At 42.2% G+C, this 24,445-nt stretch overlaps 1 protein-coding gene across 1 annotated transcript in view; it reads right to left on the bottom strand.

Moving 5' to 3' along the window:
* SLC26A5 (solute carrier family 26 member 5) overlaps positions 1–24,445 on the bottom strand; it is a 70,362-nt gene that overhangs the window by 23,052 nt on the left and 22,865 nt on the right. Inside the window, exons 4-9 of the mRNA XM_015134577.3 lie at positions 24,023–24,162; positions 16,590–16,700; positions 14,988–15,154; positions 13,948–14,112; positions 11,093–11,245; positions 825–907 (exon numbers count right to left, since the gene is read on the bottom strand). Of these exons, the coding sequence (XP_014990063.2) occupies positions 825–907; positions 11,093–11,245; positions 13,948–14,112; positions 14,988–15,154; positions 16,590–16,700; positions 24,023–24,162 (819 nt within the window). The remainder of the gene's footprint in view (positions 1–824; positions 908–11,092; positions 11,246–13,947; positions 14,113–14,987; positions 15,155–16,589; positions 16,701–24,022; positions 24,163–24,445) is intronic.

The following is a 24,445-nucleotide window of genomic DNA, read 5'->3' on the forward strand; positions in this document are numbered from 1 at the left end:
CAAAAAAAAAAAAAAAAAAAAAAAAAAAAAAAAAAAAAAAAAGCCAGGCGCAGTGGCTCACACCTGCAATCCCAGCACTTTGGGAAGCTGAGGTGGGCAGATCATCTGAGGTCAGCAGTTTGAGACCAGCCTGGCCAACATGGAGAAACCCCGTCTCTAATAAAAATACAAAAATTAGCCGGGCGCGGTGGCTCACGCCTGTAATCCCAGCACTTGGGAGGCTGAGGCGGGTGTATCACGAGATCAGGAGATTGAGACCATCCTGGCTAACACGGTGAAAACTCTGTCTCTATTAAAAACACAAAAAATTAGCTGGGCGTGGTGGCGGGAGCCTATAGTCCCAGCTACTTGGGAGGCTGAGGCAGGAGAATGGCATGAACCCAGGAGGTGGAGCTTGCAGCGAACTGAGATCGCGCCACTGCACTCCAGCCTGGGTGACAGAGTGAGACTTTGTCTTAAAAAAAAAAAAAAAAAAAAAAAAAAAAAAAAAAAAAAAAATTAGCCGGGTGTGACAGCACACGCCTGTAATCCCAGCTACTTGGGAAGCTGAGGCAGGAGAATCGCTTCAACCCGGGAGACGGAGGTTGCAGTGAGCTGAGACGGTGCCACTGCACTACAGCCTGGGTGACAGAGCGAGACATCGTCTCAAAAAAAAAAAAAAAAGATTTAGACAAAATTTTGTTATGTGTTTTTTACTACAATAATACTAAAAATAAAATGCACCCAATGATTATTTTTCATTGCAAGGGTACTAAAGTAAGAGTTAGAGGCAATAGATCCATTGATTATTTCAGTCACATGGTTACTTAAAACTACTTTCCTACCCTAGAGGAAGTGTTCCAACGACATCCACATTGTATGATTCTTTCAAGTTAAACCCAGCTGAAATGCCAGTTCCCATTACCACCTAAAAAGACACAAATCCAAATGCACCTTTAGAGATGAATGTTCAAATACTGCAAAAATCAGCTTCAAATATGTTAGTCAAGTCAAATCTATTCTCACTTTTAACATTCAGATTTAAAAAGAATTACCATTAGCTTCAACAATTCTAACTTCTCTTAATGACCCACCCCACATAATTAAAATGAACTCTACAGTTTATGTCCTGGAATTTTCTTCATGCTTTGTCCTTTTCTCCACTGAGGTGTCTGGCTAATTGACTGCAACAGAAAAAGGTCATAAAGCCTTTCAAACGTTGACCTTACCTTTAGGGTGGTGAAATGAGTCTGTGGCCACAACGTTATAAATAAAGGATATTTAACTCTGTACTTTGAGGGTGGTAAAATGACACTGTATGATTACAAAACATACGTCTGGATTTAGACTCCTCCTGGTGATCCTGTTTCCAGGACAGCAGCCCCAAGTGTGGTGATAGGGCCCCAGCAGCAACCCATAGCTGTCTCCTCCCATTTCAGCTACAAAGTAAGGGTAGAACTGTACATCAAACAGAGGGTCACAGTACATAAGGCCATCCTGGATTGGCAGGGCATAGATTTACTTGGGGTGTAAAGTACAATCCCTAATGAGTTACAAGAGAAACATAACAAAAGGTGAGATAGCAATTTGCTCCATGCCCAGGAACTATTGCCTATAGAGTTTTCTGAGAGAGTTATCCAACAGAGAAGAAATCAGAGCTGGCCAGGGAAGGAAGCCAGTCCCTCCTGAGGAGGGCCACTGCAGGAAACAAATAATAAGGTAAGCTTATTATCAGAAACAGCAGCCTGGGAGACCAGGGGCATGGGGGATTCTGGCTCTTTTGATGGAAGGATCCTTTTCTGTTGAAGACAATTATTTTCATCACCCTTAATTGCATTTTTTGTGCATCTCTAACTAGGAGAGTGCCTCGAATATTTAAATCCACACAATATATATGGCTTAAGCTCCTGGAGCTTTACTTTTATACAGTGGTAAGTAATTTAAACCATTGTTTTCTTATCAACACAAATAGATGTATTATAAAATTGAATGTAAAACTCAAAAAATATTTTTATAATAAAAAATAAATTTGACACTTAAAGGGAGTCATAAAGATGCTGTCCCTAAACTTTCTAGAATTCTGGGAAACCATTACCCTGGGAAACATGGAAAAGTCTTTAAAGGGAATCTAGGAAACAGAATTAGTAACCCAAAGCAGGAGAGGCAAGCTGTGTCATTTACTTCATAACTGGGGCTTGCCTGCCTTCTTTCCCTCGCAAGGGTGCTCAGAACCTTTTGCTGTACTCGAAGTCAAAACGGGAACTCTGTGCCTAGCCCCAGTGAGAGAAGAGGTTTTGAAACTGTTAGAGATACATTTTGTTTTGTTTTGCCTGTTAAAAGGTACTAATGCCATATAGACAAGACTGAAAAAAAGAAAAAGTTTGAAGGTATTGGTTTCCTTGTGAGCTACACCAGCCAGTTGTTTTCATAGCTAGAACTTTTTGCTATAATTTGGATCAGACACCTATACTCTTCATTTCTTTTTTAAATTTTTAAATTTTTTATTTTATTATACTTTAAGTTCTGGGATACATGTGCAGAACGTGCAGGTCTGTTACATAGGTATACATGTGCCATGGTGGTTTGCTGCACCCATAAACCCGTCATCTACATTAGGTATTTCTCCTAATGCAATCCCTCCTTGTGCCTCCCACCCATGGACAGGCCCCAGTGTGTGATGTTCCCCTCCTTGTGTCCATGTGTTCTCATTGTTCAACTCCCACTTGTGAGTGAGAACATGCGGTGTTTGGTTTTCTGTTCCTGTGTTAGTTTGCTGAGAATGATGGTTTCCAGCTTCATCCATGTCCCTGCGAAGGACAGGAACTCATCCTTTTTTATGGCTGCATAGTACTCCATGGTATATATGTGCCACATTTTCTTTATTTAGTCTATCATTGATGGGCATTTGAGTTGGTTCCAAGTCTTTGCTATTGTGAATAGTGCTACAATAAACACATGTGGATGTGTCTTTATAGTAGAATGATTTATAATCCTTTGGGTATATACCCAGTAATGGGATTGCTGGGTCAAATGGTAGTTCTGGTTCTAGATCCTTGAGGAATCGCCACACTGTCTTCCACAATGGTTGAACTAATTTACACTCCCACCAACAGTGTAAAAGCATTCCTATTTCTCCACACCCTCTCCAGCATCTGTTGTTTCCTGACTTTTTAATGACCACCATTCTAACTGGCATGAGATGGTATCCCATTATGGTTTTGATGTGCATTTCTCTAATGACCAGTGATGATGAGTTTTTTTTCATATGTTTGTTGCCTGTATAAATGTCTTCTTTTGAAAAGTGTCTATTCATATCCTTTGCCCACTTTTTGATGGGGTTATTTCTTTCTTGTAAATTTGTTTAAGTTCCTTGTAGATTCTGGATATTAGCCCTATGTCAGATGGACAGGTTGCAAAAATTTTCTCCCATTCTGTAGGCTGCCTGTTCACTCTGCTGATAGCTTCTTTTGCTGTGCAGAAGCTCTTTAGTTTAATTAGATTCCATTTGTCAATTTTGGCTTTTGTTGCCATTGCTTTTTTTGTTTTAGTCATGAAGTCTTTGCCCATGCCAGTGTCCTGAATGGTACTGTCTAGGTTTTCTTCCAGGGTTTTTATGGTTGTAGGTCTTAACGTTTAAGTCTTTAATCCATCTTGAGTTAATTTTTGTATAAGGTGTAAAAAAGGGGTTCAGTTTCAGTTTTCTGCATATGGCTAGTCAGTTTTCCCAACACCATTTACTAAATAGGGAATCATTTCCCCATTGCTTGTTTTTGTCAGGTTTGTCAAAGATCAGATGGTTGTAGATGTGTGGCATTATTTCTGAGGCCTCTGTTCTGTTCCACAGGTCTATATATCTGTTTTGGTACCAGTACCATGCTGTTTTGGTTACTGTAGCCTTGCAGTATAGTTTGAAGTCAGGTAGCGTGATGCCTCCAGCTTTGTTCTTTTTGCTTAGGATTGTCTTGGCTATGCGGGCCCTTTTTTGGTCCCATATGAAATTTAAAGTAGTGTTTTCTAATTCTGTGAAGAAAGTCAATAGCAGCTTGATGGGGATAGCATTGAATGTATAAATTACTTTGGGCAGTATGACTATTTTCACGATATTGATTCTTCCTATCCATGAGCATGGAATGTTTTTCCATTTGTTTGTGTCCTCTCTGATTTATAGTTCTCCTTGAAGAGGTCCTTCACATCCCTTGTAAGTTGGATTCCTAGGTATTTTATTCTGTTTGTAGCAATTGTGAATGGGAGTTCACTCATGATTTGGCTGTTTATTTTTGATGTATAGGAATACTTGTGATTTTTGCACATTGATTTTGTATCCCGAGACTTTGCTGAAGTTGCTTATCAGCTTAAGGAGGCTTTGGGCTGAGATGATGGGTTTTTCTAAATATACAATCATGTCACCTGCAAACAGAGACAATTTGACTTCCTCTCTTCCTATTTGAATACCCTTTATTTCTTTCTCTTGCCTGATTGTCCTGGCCAGAAGTTCTAATACTATGTTGAATAGGAGTAGTGAGAGAGGGCATCCTTATCTCATGCTGGTTTTCAAAGGGAATGCTTCCGGTTTTTGTCTATTCAGTGCAATATTGGCTGTGGGTTTGTCATAAATAGTTCTTATTATTTTGATATGTTCCATCAATACCTCATTTGAGAGTTTTTAGCTCGAAGGCTGTTGAATTTTCTCGAAGGCCTTTTCTGCATCTATTGACATAATCATGTGGTTTTTGTCATTGGTTTTGTTTATGTGATGGGCTATGTTTACTGATTTGCGTATGTTGAACAAGCCTTGCATCCCAGGGATGAACCTGACTTGATCATGGTGGATAAGCTTTTTAATGTGCTCCTGGATTCAGTCTGCCAGTATTTTTTTGAGGATTTTTGCATTGATGTTCATCAGGGATGTTGGCCTGAAATTTTCTTTTTTTTGTTGTTGTGTCTCTGCCAGGTGTTGGTATCAGGATGATGTTGGCCTCATAAAATGAGTTAGGGAGGATTCCCTCTTTTTCTATTGTTTGGAATAGTTTCAGAAGGAATGGTACCAGCTCCTCCTTGTACCTCTGGTAGAATTCGGCTGTGAATTCGTCTGGTCCTGGAGTTTTTTTTTTTTGGTTGGTAGGCTATTAATCGCTGCCTCAATTTCAGAATTTGTTATTGGTCTATTCAGGGATTCAACTTCTTTCTGGTTTAGTCTTGGGAGGGTGTATGTGTCCAGGAATTTATCCATTTCTTCTAGATTTTCTAGTTAATTTACATAGAGGTGTTTATAGTATTCTCTGATGGTAGTTTTTGTTGTTGTTGTTATTGAGACGGAGTCTCATTCTCACTCAGTTGCCCGGGCTGGAGTACAGTGGTTTGATCTTGGCTCACTGCAACTTCTGCCTCCCAGGTCAAGCGATTCTTCTGCCTCAACCTTCCTAGTAGCTGGCACTACAGGCGTGGGACACCATGTCCAGCTAATTTTTTTTATTTTTAATACAGAGGGGGTTTCTCCATGTTGGCCAATACGGTCTTGATCTCTTGACCTTGTGATTCACCTGCCTCGGTCTCCCAAAGTGCTGGGATTACAGGCGTGAGCCACCGTGCCCGGCCAGTAGTTTGTATTTCTGTGGGATCAGTGGTGATATCCCCTTTCTCATTTTTTATTGTGTCTATTTGATGCTTCTGTCTTTTCTTCTTTATTAGTCTGGCTAATGGTCTATTTTGTTAATCTTTTCAGAAAACCAGCTCCTGGATTCATTGATTTTTTTGAAGAGTTTTTCTTGTCTCTACCTCCTTCAGTTCTGCTCTGATCTTAGTTATCACTTGTCTTCTGCTAGCTTTTGGATTTGTTTGCTCTTGCTTCTCTAGTTATTTAAATTGTGATGTTAGGGTGTCGATTTTAGATTTTCCCACTTTCTCCTGTGGGGATTTAGTGCTATAAATTTCCCTCTAACCGCTGCATTAGCTGTGCCCCAGAGATTCTGGTATGTTGTGTCTTTGTTCTCATTGGTTTCAAATAACTTATTTATTTCTGCCTTAATACTGTTATTTACCCAGTAGTCATTCAGGAGCAGGCCCCTTTTTTTCAGTTTCCATGTAGTTGTGCAGTTTTGAGTGAGTTTCTTTTTTTTTTTTTTTTTTTTTTTGAGACGGAGTCTCGCTCTGTCCCCGGGCTGGAGTGCAGTGGCCGGATCTCAGCTCACTGCAAGCTCCGCCTCCCGGGTTCACACCATTCTCCTGCCTCAGCCTCCCGAGTAGCTGGGACTACAGGCGCCCGCCACGTCGCCTGGCTAGCTTTTTGTATTTTTTAGTAGAGACGGGGTTTCACCCTGTTAGCCAGGATGGTCTCGATCTCCTGACCTAGTGATCCGCCCGTCTCGGCCTCCCAAAGTGCTGGGATTACAGGCTTGAGCCACCGCGCCCGGCCTTGAGTGAGTTTCTTAATCGTGAGTTCTAATTTGACTGCACTGTGGTCTGAGAGACTGTTTGTTATGATTTCTGTTCTTTTGCATTTGCTGAGGAGTGTTTTACTTCCAATCATGAGGTCAATATTAGAATAAGTGTGATGTGGCGCTGAGAAGAATGTATATTCTGTTGATTTGGGGTGCAGAGTTCTGCAGATGTCTATTACGTTTGCTTGGTCCAGAGCTGAATTGAAGTCCTGAATATGCTTGTTAATTTTCTGTGTCACTGACCTGTCTAATATTGACAGTGGGGTGTTAAAGTCTCCCACTATTATTGTGTGGGAGTCTAAGTCTCTTTGTAGGTCTCTAAGGACTTTGCTTCATGAATCTGGGTGCTCCTGTATTGGGTGCATATATATTTAGGATAGTTAGCTCTTCTTGCTGCATTGGTCTCTTTATCATTATGTAATGCCCTTCTTTGTCTTTTTTTGATCTTTGTTGGTTTAAAGTCTGTTTTATCAGAGACTAGAATTGCAACCCTCTGTTTTTCTTTGTTTTTTTTTTTTGTTTGTTTTTTGCTTTTCATTTGCTTGGTAAATCTTCCACCATCCCTTTATTTTGAGCCTATGTGTGTCTTTGTACATGAGATGAGTCTCCTGAATACAGCACACTGATGGGTTTTGACTCTTTATCCAATTTGCCAGTCTGTGTCTTTCAATTGGGGCATTTAGCCCATTTACATTTAAGGTTAACATTGTTATGTGTGGGCCAGGTGTGGTGACTCATGCCTGCAATCCTAGCACTTTGGGAGGCTGAGGCGGGTGGATCACCTGAGGTCAGGAGTTCGAGACCAGCGTGGCCAACATTGTGAAACTCCATCTCTACTAACAATACAAAAATTAGCCAGGTGTGGTGGCAGGCACCTGTAATCCCAGCTACTTAGGAGGCTGAGGTAGGAGAATTGCTTGAACCCAGGAAGTGGAGGTTGCAGTGAACCAAAATCGTGCCATTGCACTCCACCCTGGGGAACAAGAGCAAGACTTTGTTTAAAAAAAAAAAATTGTTATGTGTGAATTTGATCCTGTCATTATGATGCTAGCTGGTTATTTTGCCCATTAGTTGATGCAGTTTCTTCACAGTATCGATGGTTTTTACATTTTGGTATGTTTTTGCAGTGGCTGGTACCGGTTGTTCCTTTCCATATTTAGTGCTTCCTCAGGAGCTCTTGTAAGGCAGGCCTGGTGGTGACAAAACCTCTCAGCATTTGCTTGTCTGTGAAAGATTTTATTTCTCCTTCGCTTATGAAGCTTAGTTTGGCTGGATATGAAATTCTGGGTTGAAAACTCTTTTCTTTATGAATGTTGAATTTTGGCCTTCACGCTCTTCTAGCTTGTAGGGTTTCTGCAGAGAGATCTGCTGTTAGTCTGATGGGCTTCCCTTTGTGGGTAACCCGACCTTTCTCTCTGGCTGCCCTTAACATTTTTTTCTTCATTTCAACCTTGGTGAATCTGATGATCATGTGTCTTGGGGTTGCTCTTCGTGAGGAGCATCTTTGTGATGTTCTCTGCATTTCCTGAATTTGAATGCTGGCCTGTCTTGCTAGGTTGGGGAAGTTCTCCTGGATAATGTCCTGAAGAGTGTTTTCCAACTTGGTTCCATTCTCCCCGTCACTTTCAGGTACACCAATCAAACGTAGGTTTGGTCTTTTCACATAGTCCCATATTTCTTGGAGGCTTTGTTCATTCCTTTTCATTCTTTTTTTCCCTCAAATTTTGTCTTCAAGCTTTATTTCATTAAGTTGATCTTCAATCTCTGATACCCTTTCTTCTGCTTGATTGATTTGGCTATTGATACTTGTGTATGCTTCACGAAATTCTTGTGCTGTGTTTTTCAGCTCCATTAGGTCATTTATGTTCTTTTCTAAACTGGTTATTCTAGTTAGCAATTCCTGTAACCTTTTTTCAAGGTTCTTAGCTTCCTTCCATTGGGTTAAAATATGTTCCTTTAGCTCGGAGAAGTTTGTTATTACCCACCTTCTGAAGCCTACTTCTATGCATTCATCAAACTCATTCTCCATCCAGTTTTGTTCCCTTGCTGGCGAGGAGTTGTGATCCTTTGAAGAAGAGGCATTCTGGCTTTTGGAATTTTCAGTTTTTTGCACTGGTTGTTCCTCATCTTCATGGATTTATCTACCTTTGGTCTTTGCTGTTGGTGACCTTTAGATGGGGTTTTTGTGTGGACGTCCTTTTTGTTGATGTTGATGCTATTCCTTTCTGTTTGTTAGTTTTCCTTCTGACAGGCTCCTCTGCTGCAGGTGTGCTGGAGTTTGATGAGGTCCACTCCAGACCCTGTTTGCCTGGGTATCACCGGTGAAGGCTCAGAACAGCAAAGATTGCTGCCTATTCCTTCCTCCAAAAGTTTTGTCCCAGAGGGGCACCCGCCAGATGCTAGCCAGAGGTCTCCTGTATGAGGTGTCTTTGGCCCCTACTGGGAGGTATCTCCCAGTTAGGAGTTACGGGGGTCAGGGACCCACTTGAAAAAGCAGTCTGTCCCTTAGCAGAGCTCGAATGCTGTGCTGGGAGATCTGGTGCTCTCTTCAGAGATGGCAGATAGGAATGTTTAAGTTTGCTGAAGCGGTGACCACAGCTGCCCCTTCCCCCAGGTTCTCTGTCCCAGGGAGATGGGAGTTTTACCTATAAGCCCCTGATTGTGGCTGCTGCCTTTCTTTCAGAGATGCCCTGTCCAGAGAGGAGGAACCTAGAGAAGCAGTCTGGCTACAGCAGCTTTGCTGAGCTATGGTGGGATCCACCCAGTTGGACCTTCCAGGTGGCTTTGTTTACACTGTGAGGTGAAAACTGCCTACTCAAGTCAGTAATGGCAGGTGCCCCTCCCCCTACCAAGTTTGAGCATCCCAGGTCGACTTCAGACGGCTGTGCTGGCAGCGAGAATTTCCAGCCAATGGATCTTAGCTTTCTGGGCTCTGTGGGAGTGGGATCCGCTGGAGCTAGACCACTTGGCTCCCTGGCTTTAGCCCCCTTTTCAGGGGAGTGAATGGTTCTGTCTCACTGGTGTTCCAGGCACCAATGGGGTATGAAAAAAACTCCTGTAGCTAGCTCAGTGTCTGCCCAAACAGCTGCCCAGTTTTGTACTTGAAATCCAAGGGAATCTTGGTGGTGTAGGCACCCAGGGGAATCTCCTAGTCTGTGCATTGTGAAGATCATGAGAAAAGCATAGTGTCTGGGCCAGAATGCACTGTTCCTCACAGCACAGTCCCTCACAGCTTCCCTTGGCTAAGGGAGGGAGTTCCCCGACTCCTTGTGCTTCCTGGGTGAGGTGATGCCCCACCCTGCTTCATTTTGCCCTCCGTGGGCTGCACCCATTGTCTAACCAGTCCCAATAAGGTGAACCAGGTACCTCAGTTGGAAATGCAGAAATCACCTGCCTTCTGTGTTGATCTCGCTGGGAACTGCAGACCAGAGTTGTTCCTATTCGGCCATCTTGCCAGTCCGTTTACCCCCAAACATACTCTTCATTTCTTTTGAGACAGAATCTTGCTCTGTCACCCAGGCTGGAGTGCGAGGTGCGATTTTGGCTCACTGCAACCTCTGCCTCCCAGGTTCAAGCAATTCTTATGCCTCAGTCTCCCAAGTAGCTGGGTTTACAAGTGCATTTCACCACACCTGGCTAATTTTTTGTATTTTTAGTAGAGACAGGGTTTCACCATGTTGGCCAGGCTGGCCTCGAACTCCTGGTCTCAAGTGATCTGCCTGCCTTGGCCTCCCAAAGTGCTGGGATTACAGGTGTGGAGCCACCACACCCAGCCTACTCTTCATTTCTTCTCCTTGTAGCTCCCACACATGTGCAAACAAGTCCCAGGATGCCAAGGGCACTCTATGGGACACTTTGGATATTAAAAGGTCCCCAGTGAAACAGTGACATCTATTGGGCACTGTGCAAACTTCTAGTTGGCAGTAGTTCACAGTTTGAATACTGTGTTCCTTTCAATAATGCTGTATCTTTGCAAAGCTGGGTGTTCAGTGGTTGCTGTGATGAAAAAGCAGGAACCACATACATATTCATGTGAACAGGAAATGAGGGTAGCAGTGCCCTTTTTGATTCTGAGATTTGAGGATCTATGCAGTTTCCATCAGGCATATGCATTCCATGATTAAATAATTGTGGTTACTTAACATAATAAAATATTTTTATTCCAATTTATGTGCATATTTTTAAAAACAACTATGAAGTTGTTAATCATAAATATTATTAAAGTGTTTGGAACTAACTACTTAATAAATGGAACTGTGAGGTATTTCTTTTGGCTTAGGACTGTCAAGGGATGGAGAAAGTTTGGGAACCTTTGCTTTGTCAAAACGGAAATGGATTTTTTTTTTGGTTACTAAAGTAATATGTGCTCATTATAAAAGAATTAGCCAACAAAAATTTGAGGAGAAAATCTTCCATAACCCCATCACTTATAATTAATGTTAAAATTTTCATGTATAGTCTTACATATAATTTAAAAAATCATCTGTGTCTATGTTTTAAGGCTTTTTCTTTTTACTTTCTTGTCAATGAATTTGTCAAATTTCTTCGACAAATTGTAACCTTCTTTTGGCAGAATTGAGAGCAAAAAATTTCTTTCATCCACTTCAAAATCCCTTACAGAAATAAGTAAATGCAGTCGTAGAAGCTGAATAGGTCATTGACCCAAGGTGACTTACCGCAAAGAACTCTAAAGGAATAGGCGCCGGCAATTTCTCTTTAAATCTCTCATTAAACTCCTTGCCACCCAACAGCAAACCAAAAACCATCAGCCCGACGCCTAGGGAACACACGTTGAGGTTTTTAACATTCTGCAACACAGCAACTGTACTCTGTAACACAGTGAACGCTGGATGTTTACATCAAGAAATTGCCCCTGAGAGAGACAGAGACTGTCTAGTGCACTAATTCACATCAGCCATTCCACTGGGTATTTCTAGTTAAAAGTTCTCAGGCTGAAATCTCTCTTTGTAGCTTCCACCAATTAGGAGGTATTTTTACCCAGTCTACAACTTTACAGTTGTTACTCTTTTTTTTTTTTAAATAGTTGTTATTCTTTTTTTTTTTTTTGGAGACACAGTCTTGCTCTGCTGCCCAGGCTGGAGTGCAGTGGCATGATTTTGGCTCACTGCAACCTCTGCCTCCCAAGTTCAAGTGATTCTCCTGCCTCAGCCTCCTGAGTAGCTGGGATTATCGGTGCCTGCTGCCACGCCCAGTTAATTTTTGTATTTTTAGTAGACATGGGGTTTCAACATGTTGGTCAGGCTGGTCTCGAACTCCTGACCTCAAGTCATCCGCCCACCTCGGCCTCCCAAAGTGCTGGGATTACAGGTGTGAGCCACTGCACCCAGCCTTATAGTTATTCCTATCAAACAATTATTCTTATCATATGCTGATGTCTCAATGTAACATTATAAAATTCAGAAAAGGAACCCTGAAGCTGAGTCCTGAGCACTTGGAAAGAATTAAGGGTTGATAGCAAAGTACTCCAAAGGTAAATACATAGAAAAGCTTTTAGGAGCTCAAAGAAGGAGAAAGTATTGTTAGCAGGACTTTGAAGTCAAGAGTGCTGATGTCTGGGAAAGGAACCCAGGAGAACTAGAGAAGAAATCCACTTAATTATATCCCAGGGTTACCAACCGGGCACCTCAAATATAGTCAATTCTCATTTGAAACCCAATAAAGTAGACTTCCTGCTCAGCCCAGGCCATGCACCCTTTCCTATCGATGCCTAGAGTACTCAGTATGTTTATTTCCTTTGTGACAAGGCATTTCGAGAAGTCTCAGAGTAAGAAGTACGGTAACAGCTATTATGGGAGACTAAGAATTTTGTTATTTAGAGAATATTCCTAAAGTCTGATTCCATTTTAACCAGTCAATGACTCAATCTTTTTTTTTTTTTTTTTTTTTTGAGACGGAGTCTGGCTCTGTTGCCCAGGCTGGAGTGCAGTGGCTGGATCTCAGCTCACTGCAAGCCCCGCCTCCCGGGTTCACGCCATTCTCCTGCCTCAGCCTCCCGAGTAGCTGGGAGTACAGGCGCCCGCCACCTCGCCCGGCTAATTTTTTTTTGTATTTTAGTAGAGACGGGGTTTCACTGTGTTAGCCAGGATGGTCTCGATCTCCTGAACTCGTGATCTGCCCGTCTCGGCCTCCCAAAGTGCTGGGATTACAGGCTTGAGCCACCGCGCCCGGCCAATGACTCAATCTAAATGTCACTTCCTCAAAGTGCCTTTCCTAGACCCCTAATCTCAAGGTCTCCCTATTTAACTTTCAGAGCAGCTGGTACTTCTCCTTCATAGCACGCAACACAAATTGTAATTGATTACACATGTATGCAATTAAAGGTTTACTATCTTCCCACTGGACTGAAAGTTCCAGAGGGAAAGGCCTGTATCTTCTCAGCTCACAGCTGCATCTTGGCACCCAGTGCCTAGCACATAAATACCTACAAAGACTACAGGCCTCTTTCCAAGGACAGCTTTAACAGCATCTCAGAGGTTTTGATATGTAGTACTTCTATCAATTAATGCTCATTATTTCCTAATTCCCTCTTTATTCATGGGTCATTTAGAAATGTTTTTTGGTTTCTAAATATGTGGGAGTTTTAAAGCTATGTTTAGTTTTTGATTTTTAATTATATTGCACTGTGTGAAAAAACATTGAATTTTTAGAATTGGTGATCAGTTTCACATGATCAATTTCAACATGATCAGTTAGTACCATTGTTCCTTAAGTGCTTGCAAATAATTTATATTTTCTCTGAGTTTGGTAAGGGGTCTATGTAACTAAAAGATTTATGTTAGTTAAATCTTTTACAGCCTTGTTTTTTTTTGCCGGTTTGAATTAGCAGTTGGTTTTTTTTTGAGACGGAGTCTCACTCTGTCGCCCAGGATGGAGTGCAGTGGCACGATCTCGGCTCACTACAAGCTCCGCCTCCTAGGTTCATGCCATTCTCCTGCCTCAGCCTCCTGAGTAGCTGGGACCACAGGCGCCTGCCATAACACCAGCTAATTTTTTTGTATTTTTAGTAGTGATGGGGTTTCACCGTGTTAGCCAGGATGGTCTCGATCTCCTGACCTCGTGATCTGCCCATCTCGGCCTCCCAAAGTGCTGGGATTACAGGCGTGAGCCACCCCGCCCGGCCTGAATTAGCAGTTTTTGAGAGAGAGAAAGATGTTCTCCCCTCATGCCTTTAAATTATTTGTTAGTTTCCAAAAAGACTATGATTTGGTTGTAAGAAAAAGCTCTCTCTTCACCTAATTAGAGTGATGGTGTAGTCACCAAATAAAGACCTAGCGAAAAATTCCTTGTGAAGTGGGCAGTATCACATATTAATAATAGAGATTTTAAGGTTTAGTCCTCTTTGTAACACTCTTTTCAGAAAACCTTAGAATAAATGAATTTTTCCTTTTTTATGGAAATTACTGGAGAAAAAGAAAAATTAGTCTTGAAAGTAAAAAGAGATACAGAAGAGAAGTGGGGGAAATAAAGAAGAAAAAACAAGTACCAGAATGTCTGGGAGTTGCTTACTTACATACACCACTGAAAAGATTCCACTGTACCGCTTTGTTTTAACTCCAAACAGATATTTTAACATGGAGGTGAAGACATGCACAGCTGCTGCAGTGGTAAACCCACGGACCAGAGGCTCTGTGAGATATATGGCCACAAATCCAAACCTACAGACACCTAGGCAAAACTATTTTTTTTTAATGACAAAGAAACAAATGAATCATATGATAGGTCAGGAAGTTAAGACCCACAGCAAATATACAAGTTCTTTCTTGACCATTTTCTTTTTTTTTTTTTTTGAGATGGAGTCTCGCTGTGTCACCCAGGCAGTGGCACGGTCTCGGCTCACTGCAACCTCCGCTTCCCGGGTTCAAGTGATTCTCCTGCCTCAGGCTCCTGAGTAGATGGGACTACAGGTGCATGCCACCACACCCAGCTAATTTTTGTATTTTTAGTAGAGACGGGGTTTCACTATGTTGGCCAGGCTGGTCTTGAACTCCTGACCTTGTGATCCACCTGCCTCAGCCTCTCAAAGTGCTGGGATTAAAGGTGTGAGCCACTGCGCCCAGCCTCTGGACCATTTTCTAATACTGCAAACTTGTACATGAAGTGGGTAAGTAGCTAACAAATCAATCACTGGTTATACAGAAAACAGAGGAAAGTCTGGAGTGGCTTGGTGTCCCACAGTGCACTGGCCACACTAATGCCTTCCCTGTCTCTCATGGAGCTGGGGGCATGCTTCATCATGTAGACTAAAGTGCATGATCATGATCATTGGCTGTTCCCTCCAAGCAGAGAGGAATATCCTCTCCCAGCACTAATCAATCCTGCTGTGTCAAACTTGTCTTGCTTTTGGGATCTTTAAAGCATCCACCTGAAGCTTGCTTGCTGGTCACTCATAGTTGTGAATAAGGCATGCAGTTGGTCTGCAGTTACTCCCGGAGCTTTGGGGTTTCTCCAGCAGACCCCGCCCACCGTGTAGGAAGACCAGCTAAGAGCTCTCAATAGATACCTGTTAGGTTAACAAATGAGACAGTCCATTTCCCCATCTTTGAGCCTTACCTGAATGATTCCTGAAAGTAAGGTCACAGACATGGCGACTTTCACTCTCAAGGCATCTCTGGCCTCTGTGCCATTGGTTGCATTTACTCCTCCTGGAATGACTATATCATCTGGTACTAATCGAACAGCCACACCACCAATCATCAGGCTAATAACAGCAAAAGGACCTGAAATAATGAAGCATGAAGATCCCTGTTCAGGGTTCAAGGACACTATCTAATTCAGAGTATCTGATAGGGTTTTTGCCAGTACACCAAGAGACAAAGTTGAGGTCAAGAAGTCATGCTTGAAAGAAGGCTATGCTCCCTTCTTTAGTGTCCTGCCTCTGGTGTGTGAGCAACCGTGTGTGTGTGCATGCGCATGTGTGTGCATGCAGACTGTATTTTCCAAAAATAGACATAGCAATATCTTCCATCCACCTACTCTTCTTGATATTTCCCCATCAAGAGGTGGAGTCTAATTTCTCCTTGAATCTGGGTTGGCTTTGACTTGTTAGTAAACAAAAGAATGCAGCAGAAGTGAAGCTGTGTGACTTCCGAGGCTTGGTAATAAAAGGGCTGCAACTTCCACCTTCTGCTGAAGCCAAGTCACCATGTGTAAGAAAGCTCCAACTAGGCCAAGTGGAGAATTCCTGGGACTGCATGGAGAAAGGAAGGCAGGGAAGAGGGAAGAGGGGGAGGAAAAAGGGAGAGAGGAAGAATTATCCAGACCAGGCCTTCCCAAGTCCTGACCGGTAGGCACTATGGAAGATACAAACATGATTGTTGTTGTAAAGCTGCTACATTTTGAGGGTATTTGTTACCAAACAGTAGATATCTGGAAAGTGTGTGTGTGCTAGGTGGTAGCCTTATGCAATACCAGAACTATTATGAAATCCATATGCCTCTGATAAACTGAAAATATGTACAATTCAGAGCCCCAAATACGACAAAAATGAAATACGTGAAGAGCGATTAGGAACTTGAAATACTACCATTAGTATAAAAATAAAAACCAGATGCTGGCAAATTACATTATGAAATGAAGCATTTATCTCATTTCACAGATTTCAACAATTGCCCTTTTACACAAGAAAATTGTCTTTTTTATTATTCCAAGATTATAAGAAAGTTGTAAGTTCTAGAAATCTTGGGAGGCGTGTAGTTTTTTTTTTTTTTTTTTTTTTTTGAGACGGAGTCTTGTTCTGTTGCCCAGGCTGGAGTGCAGTGGTGCGATCTCAGCTCACTGCAACCTCTGCCTCCCGGGTTGAAGCAATTCTCCTGCCTCAGCCTCCCGAGCAGCTGGGATTACAGGCACCCGTCACCAAGCCTGGCTAATTTTTATATTTTTACAAAGAGATGGGGTTTCACCATGTTGGTCTGGCTGGTCTCAAACTTCTGACCTCAGGCAATCTGCCCGCCTCGGCCTCCCAGAGTGCAGGGATTACAGGGGTGAGCCACCACACCTGGCCGAGTGTAGGTTTTTAAAGCACCTGTTGTGCATGCAGTAACAAAAGTTATTATTAAGACAATTTTTAATAATGACCATGCTATTTCCTTGGCACATTGCAAAGGCTGGAAATACACAAGGGAAAGTAGTAGAATATCAAGTATAAGCTTTTACCTATTGATATGTGTCTGGAGGTTCCAAAAAAACAATACATGATAACAGGATAAAATGAAGAGTACAGGCCGAATATCGGAGGCACAGCTGCCAGCATTGCAAAGGCTAAGCCTGTGGGATTAAAAACCGAACAGAAATGGGAGATCATTAGAAGACAGAGGGGTTACATGTGTTTTTCTCTTGGTTCTTTATTTCTGATGAACGAGTGAAGCCCATCTTAATTTAAGCTGCAACCTACCCTACCCCAATCCTGCACATCATCTTACCTTGGTGCTGACAGAGTCCAGGTTGAGACAGTTTCCATTGTCATCTCCTTTTTGCCAGTGGGTGATTTTTTTTTTCTGCTTTATTCTTTCACAAATTAGATAAAAGCAGAAAAAAGTCTTATCTTAGTGGGTGCCATCGTAATTTGGTGTTGATGCACAAATGCGAGCTCTTTCTCCAATGGGGTGATTTTGTGGGTTCTCTGGAGACCCCTTTGCAATAAAGGACTCCCAGTTACTATGCCCTAACTATGTAATGCTCCTTCCTCCTGACTCTTAGATATCCTCCCTCCAACTCTTATCAGAAGGTACGGCTTTCCAGGTAATTTCGGCTGGCGTATGCTCATCCTGTAGGCAGTCTTCTTGGGCAGGTACCTATCAAATGAGCCAAGCCTCGTTACCTTTCAGGATGCCCAGTTATCCAATGGGAAAGCTTGGCATTTAACTCCCAAGAAACTTTGGAAGTGCAGGTCACACCCTCTGGAGGACTCTTTCCCTCACTCTGCTGTCCTAGGCAGTTCACATCATCCTTGACACATTTTTTTTAAAAATAGACTTTTTAGAGCAGTTTAGGTTCACAGCAAATTGAGCAAAAGATACAGAGGTTTTCCATATATCCCGTGCCCTTATGTATGCACAGCCTCCCCCACTATCAACATCCCCCTCCAGAGGGGCACATCTGTTACGAGTGATGAACCCACACTGACCTATCATTATCACCCAAAGTCCACAGTTTACATTAGGTTTACTCTTGGTGTGGTACAATCTATGCAAATGTACAATGACAGGTAGCCACCATGATAGTATGATATAAAGTAGTTTCACTGGTTAGAAATTCTCTGTGGCCTATTCATCCTTCCCTCCCCCCATCCCCTGGAAACTAATGATCTTTTTACTGTCTTTTTAAAGACAGTCTTGCTCTGTCACCCAGGCTGGTGTGCGGGGGCATGTTCACGGCTCACTGCAGCCACAACCTCCCAGTCTCAAGCAATCCTCCCACCTCAGCCTCCCTAGTAGTTGAGACTACAGGTGTGCACCATCACACCTGGCTAATTTCTGTAGAGACCGAGTTTCCCCATGTTTTCCAGGCTGGTCTTGAACTCCTAGGCTCAGGCAATGTGCCCACCTCAGCCTCCCAAAGTGCTGGGATTACAGGCATGAGTCACTGTGCCTGGTCAGTTTGGCCTTCTTTAGAATGTCGTTCAATTGGGATCATACAGTATTAAGCTACATCAGGTTGACTTCTTTCACGAAGTAATATGCATTTAAGGTTCCTTTATGTCTTTTCATGGCTTGATAGCTCATTCCTTTTTAACACTGACTATTTCATTGTTTGGATGTACCACAGTTTACCCATTCATCTACTGAAGGCCATCTTGATTGCTTCCAAGGTTTGGCAATTATGAATAAAGCTGCTATAAACATCCACGTGCAGGTTCACTTGAAAGTTTTTTAAAAACTTTATTTTTTAGAGCAGCCGGACTTTTTCATGCAAGAATTAGGCAGCAGTCTCCACAAACTCCAGGGGTGGGGCTCAGCGCTCTGAGTAGCTTTCTTGCAGTCCTTCCTTACTTGACTATAGGTGGAGGGGAAATGGATAGGGTTTTAACCTCTCCCTGGAAAATTCTCATTCCAAGTCAGTCTTCTCGTTCCCTCATATATTCTGTTAAAAGTGACACACTCAAGAGAGCCTGGGTCATTCATTCATAGTTCGGGATAGATTGACTGGCATCCCTCTTCCAAATGTATAGGCAATAAGCACTCTTTGTTCTCAGCTTTGGGGGCTCAGCCAAATTTCTGGGACAACTAAAAAACTCATTTAATGCACTGTTACGCTGTGGAGGAGACAGCTTTAGCAAAACAAGAGTTGGGAAAGCATCCTAACTTCATATATAATAACACGGTCACTTGAATGTTGTTAACAAAATTTATTTCTAGCAAAGAAATGCATGCATACGATTTAAAAAGCCAAGCAGCAAAGGCTCTCTGGAAAAGCCAGCTCTTTTCTGTTTACCCCTCTTCCTCCAGGTTTTGCTCCTCAGAGCCAATGACTTCCAACTCGTGGAGCTGTTTTTCTCTATTTACCTCCATTTTCCTAAATCAGCATTCTCAAAGGAGAGCGCTCCCCCACCCCCACTTCTGGCAGGAGACATTTGGGGATGTCTGGAGACATTTTTGATTATGATGATGGGGGAGGGGGTGAGTATTACTGGCATCTAGTGGGTGAGGGCCAGGGGTACTGCTAAACACCCTACACTGCACAAGACAGGCCCCCAAAAACAAACAGGGTAAATGGCATGAAGTTGAGAAACACTGTTCTAAGTATGTTTGTATCATGATTTCTCAATTTATCCATTTTAGATGCAAACTTAATTTTCCATTATGTTTACTTTTTCAGCTTTTCATTATGTGACTTTTTTTCTTTCTAGTTTGAGATCCTCTATTGATTCCTGGTATTCTATATTTTACTATGGTGTGCCTTGTTTTATTTTTCATTTATTCTGCTGGGTATTTTATGATTCCTCTCAGTCTGAAAACACATGTATTTCAGCCCTGGGGATTACTCTTTGATCATTTCTTCCTTCTGTTTACTCTATTCTTTCTTTCTGGAAGTCCTATTAGATGTATGATGGGACATCAGGCTTGATCCTCTGGTCTTCTTATGTTTTCTCTCTTACTGTCTTTTTCTTCTACTTCCAGATTTCCTCTACTTTGTCTTCCAACCCTGACTAAATATTTATTCCAGCTATCACATTTTTGATTTCTATGAGCTCTTTCTTGTTCTCTGAATGCTCTTTTCAAAATAGCATCCTGTTTTTGTTTCAGAGACTCAATGTGTTTTTGTTAGGATACTATAAAGTTTTTTATTTTGCCCTGTTATTTCTTTTTTTTTTTTTTTTTTTTTGAGACAGAGTCTCGCTTAGTCGCCCAGGCTGGAGTGCAGTGGCGCGATATTTTGCCCTGTTATTTCTGTTCCTTATGAATTCTTTTTTGAATGATTTGGTCTCTTTCTTGAAGCTTCATGTGTATTGGCTCTCTGTTTACTGATGGGCCTTATTGTAGGAAAACTGGGTGGCCAGCCAGCATCTTTACTGGGGGACCTCTATTTGTCACTATGGGTCTTTTATAGGTCACCATCTGCTTTGGGCTATACGATTTTTTGCAGGCACTTTGAAGCAAACAAAGTAGAACAAGGGAACAGACTTTGTTGACTCACAGTTCAGTGTGCAGACTTTTAGGTACCTTTCCTGACATCTCTTGGTATTTTTATCCTACCATCCACTGCATCATGTAGATGTGGGGACCTGAGTGTATTGATGCTACTGATTGCAAAGATTTTGAACTAGTTCCCTTGCTTTTAGCCTTCTGCCTGACTTACAGCTTTCACAATACTTGGAGCCTCCAATTTCCCAGTGTTTTGTAGTGTACGTACCTACGTTTAAGCTTCTCTACTCTAATGATTCAGCTGCCACTTGTCCATCTGCTTGCCATATATACATTTCTCCTGTTCCACTGTGTCTGCTCTCTCATGCTCTTCCTCCTTGCTAGCTTATACCATTTCCCCTTTCATTGTCATTTTAGAGGAATTTTTAAGACAATTCGAGATAAGAGCATACTTTCACTCTGACATGCTTAACACAAAATTTTTTTGGTAATTTAAATTATTTATCAATCACAAGAAATGTATTTACTTCCTTTTAGACCTCTATCTTTGCTATATTGTTTTTCATACTTATCTATCTTCATTAATAATGAGCAGAAAAATACCTTTCCAATGCAAATTTGATTGTGGGATGATCTGTGTATCTCAGCAGTGTTCCACCTACTGAATCATTCCCTGATTTGAAATAATTTTTTCCTTTCTGTAATAATATACACTCCTAGTTTTCCTTTCCAGATACTTTTCTATTTCTTCTGCTGTTTCCTCCTTCTGTATTGGGTCTTTAATGTTGGACAGAGCTTGATCTTAGCTCCCTTCTCTTTTCACTCCACATTCTCTCCCTAGGTGCCGTGGTCTATTGCCATGGTTTAAATGCTTTCTATAGGTCAAAGATTCCACACTTGATATCTCTAGCCCCTCCCTCTCTTTTGGGCTCATCATATATTAAATACAAACATGAAATATCTACTTGTCTATCTCACAAGCATCTCAAATTTAACATAATCAGACTTACTCTTCAATCCTATTCCTGTCATCTTTTTTATTATTTTTTATGTTTTGAGATGGAGTTTTGCCCTTGACACCCAAGCTGGAGTGCACTGGCACAATCTCAGCTCACTGCAACCTCCGTCTCCCAGGTTCAAGCGATTCTCCTGCCTCAGCCTCCCAAGTAGCTGGGACTACAGGTGTGTGCCACTATGCCTGACTTATTTTGTATTTTTAGTAGAGATGGGGTTTCACCATGTTGGTCAGTCTTGAACCCCTGACCTCAGGTTATCCACCCACCTCGGCCTCCCAGTGTTGGGATTACAGGCATGAGCCACCATACCCAGTCCTGTCATCTTTATTATGTCTGCAATTGACACCTCCATCCCTCAGGTGTTTGAAACCGCAACCTGGAAGTCATTCTTGACCATCCCTCTTCTTCACCATCTCCACACATCCAACCCATAAGCCCAGTTGTCTTAAAGTTATTGTTGACACGCCCTCCTCCTTCTTTCTAAGTTAATCCAGCAGCCAGTTTTGCTGATCTCACCTACAAAATATATGTCTTGCCAATTCTTTCCATTCTTACAGCCAGCATTCTAGTTCGAGATGGAAGAAGGTCAGCTGGTTGAAGATAAGTTTGCAGAATGACGGTGAAAATTCAACTAGGCAGAATCCTGAGGAGTTCTTCGAGTGTGAGCTTGCGTGGTTGCCGGCAGACATTCCTGCAGCTCCGTCAGTCCAGCTTGACTGAATGTCAGTTTGACTTCTGCTTCCTGTTTTGGATACTGAGCCCTTATCTGCTTCTCACCCTGCCCTTGCCTCTGCCTTTGAATCTGTCCATTTATCTATTCTTGGGGTGATGGCACCAAAATGATTGTGGGAATCTGTCCCAAATCTGCAAGATTTTGTATAACAGATTTAATAAATATGGTAAATCAGTCACTTGGAAAATTAAAAACAAAGCCAATTGCTCATTAGGGGAAGTGATTTTTTTTGACAATTTTTTGGAAACTGGCTACAAGGGAATTGATTTTTGGACAGCTGACCTAGAGGTGTTCAAGCCATTATCACCTTTGCCTACCATGAGCTGCTGTCACCTCTACCTGGTCTCCTCACATCCATTCTGGTACCCCTCCCACTACCCAAATCCATTCCCCCCACGGCAGTCTTCAGTGACCTCTTACAGAGTGATATGGTTTGGCTGTGTCCCTACCCAAATCTCTTCTTGGATTGTAGCTCCCATAATTCCCATGTGTTGTGAGAGGGACCCAGTGGGAGGTAACTGAATCATGGGGGTGGGTCTTTCCCTTGCCGTTCTCATGATAGTAAGTCTCACGAGACCTGATTATTTTATAAAGGGCAGTTCCCTACACAAGCTCTCTCTTGCCTGCCACCATGTAAGATGTGACTTTGCTCATTTGCCCTCTGCCATGATTGTGAGGCCTCCCCAGCCACATGGAACTGTGAGTTCATTAAACCTCTTTTTCTTTATAAATTGCCAAGTCTCAGGTATGTTTTTATTAGCAGTGTGAGAAGACTTATGCACAAAGAAAACCTAAATAAAAAGTAATGCTGATAGCTTTTCACTGCACTCAGAATGAAACCCAAAAATGGCCTAAGAAGACTCTGCAGGCCTGCCTGTGCCCACCTCACCTGCCACTGCCCCCTGCTCCCTCACACTCCTAGAACAATGCTTTTCCATTCATTCTTTGTCCCACACCCAATTCTTTTCCTGCTCAGTGCCTTCACACATGCTATTCCTTCTGCCTGAAATGCATTTTCTCTTATTCTTGACCTGAGTCAGGTCTCAGCTCAAACCTCATTTCCTGGATCCACTATTCTTTTTTTTTTTCCCAATGGAGTCTTGCTCTGTTGCCCAGGCTGGAGTATAGTAGCACAATCTCAGCTTACTGCAACCTCTACCTCCCAGGTTCAAGCAATTCTCCTGCCTCAGCCTCCTGAGTAGCTGAGACTATAGGCACATGCCACCATGCACAGCTAATTTTTATATTTTTAGTACAGATGGGGTTTCACCATGTTGGCCAGACTGATCTTGAACTCCTTACCTCAGGTGATCCACCCACCTCAGCCTTCCAAAGTGCTGGGATTACAGGCGTGAGCCACCACAGCCAGCCCTAGATCCACTATTTTTATTTCACAATACCTTATCTTTTCCTTCATTGTGCTTATCATTGTAATTAAAATTTTTCTATGTGCTTTTTTCTGCTTAGCATCTCATGCCTTGATTGGATGGTTAGTGAGCTCCATGAGGACAGTGAGCCAGGTAGGTGCCTAATGAACATGTACTATTTAGAATACATGAATAAATTAATGAATAAGTTAATGAATATTTTCTTAAGTTCTTATATGACATATAAAATCACAGGGTTGCTGCAATATACTACAGGAATTTAGCATATCATGGTCCCTTGTAATTAGAATATGGACTCAGAAGCCACAAACCTTCAAAACAACCACAACAACAAAATGTTTCTTGAGTGACTGACTTAGCAAGTGGCAAGATAATGCCCAACCAATGTACTGATCTGCAAAACAGTATCACCATTTTCTACTATTAATATCCCTGGAGCTTTCTTTTGGAGACAGGGTCTCACTCTGTCTCCCAGGCTGGAGTGAAGTAGTATGATCAGAGCTCCTCACAGCCTTGAACTTCAGGGCTCAAATGCTCCTCCTGTGTCAGCCTCTAAAGTAGCTGAGACTACAGGCATGCCCAGCTGTGTTTTTTGTTTTTGTTTGTTTTTTCAAAGGTAGAGACAGTGTCTCACTTTGTTGCCCAGGCTGTTCTCCAACTCCCTGTCTCAAGTGATCCTCCCACCTTGGCCTTCCAAAGTGCTGAGATTATAGGTTTAAGGATTACATGTTTCTGAAGAATACCTTTAGACAGGTAAAGGTTACTAGAAAGATATGATAAAAATTATGAATTTGCAATCATGATGAAATAAACAGAAGGTCAAGCATTTGTTTGAGGACAGCGAGGGGGGAAAGAAAGATCTACTAACCTTGAGGAAGCTGAAGCACCCCTGTGCTTATGCCTGAGACCAAGTCACCCAACACATATTCCTTGAATTTGTATGCTGGCAGCCATTTAGTTATGGGTAGGAACATATAAATGATATTTCTTATTTTTTTAGGAGTACATCTGAAAGGACAAAGACAGACAGAGATAAAGTTATAAATGAGAAACATCTCTGTAGAATTCAAACCAAAGCACTTTCCATTCCTTATTCCCAGGAGCAATCTGGAAAAATTTCCACTTGGTGATTCAGGATGTTGCCAGACAGGGTAGGAGTCAGGGGTGGGGAAAAAAAGAGAGTGGCTGGAATATTCCTGGGACACAAAAGGTATTTTGAAGGTGGGTGGAGAATTAGAAAGCGTGCTGGTTATGTTAACATTTACACAGACAAAAGGCATAGTAGGAATTC

The sequence above is a fragment of the Macaca mulatta genome, chromosome 3 (assembly GCF_049350105.2).
Source record: "Macaca mulatta isolate MMU2019108-1 chromosome 3, T2T-MMU8v2.0, whole genome shotgun sequence".
In the NCBI taxonomy this organism is placed as follows: domain Eukaryota; kingdom Metazoa; phylum Chordata; class Mammalia; order Primates; family Cercopithecidae; genus Macaca; species Macaca mulatta.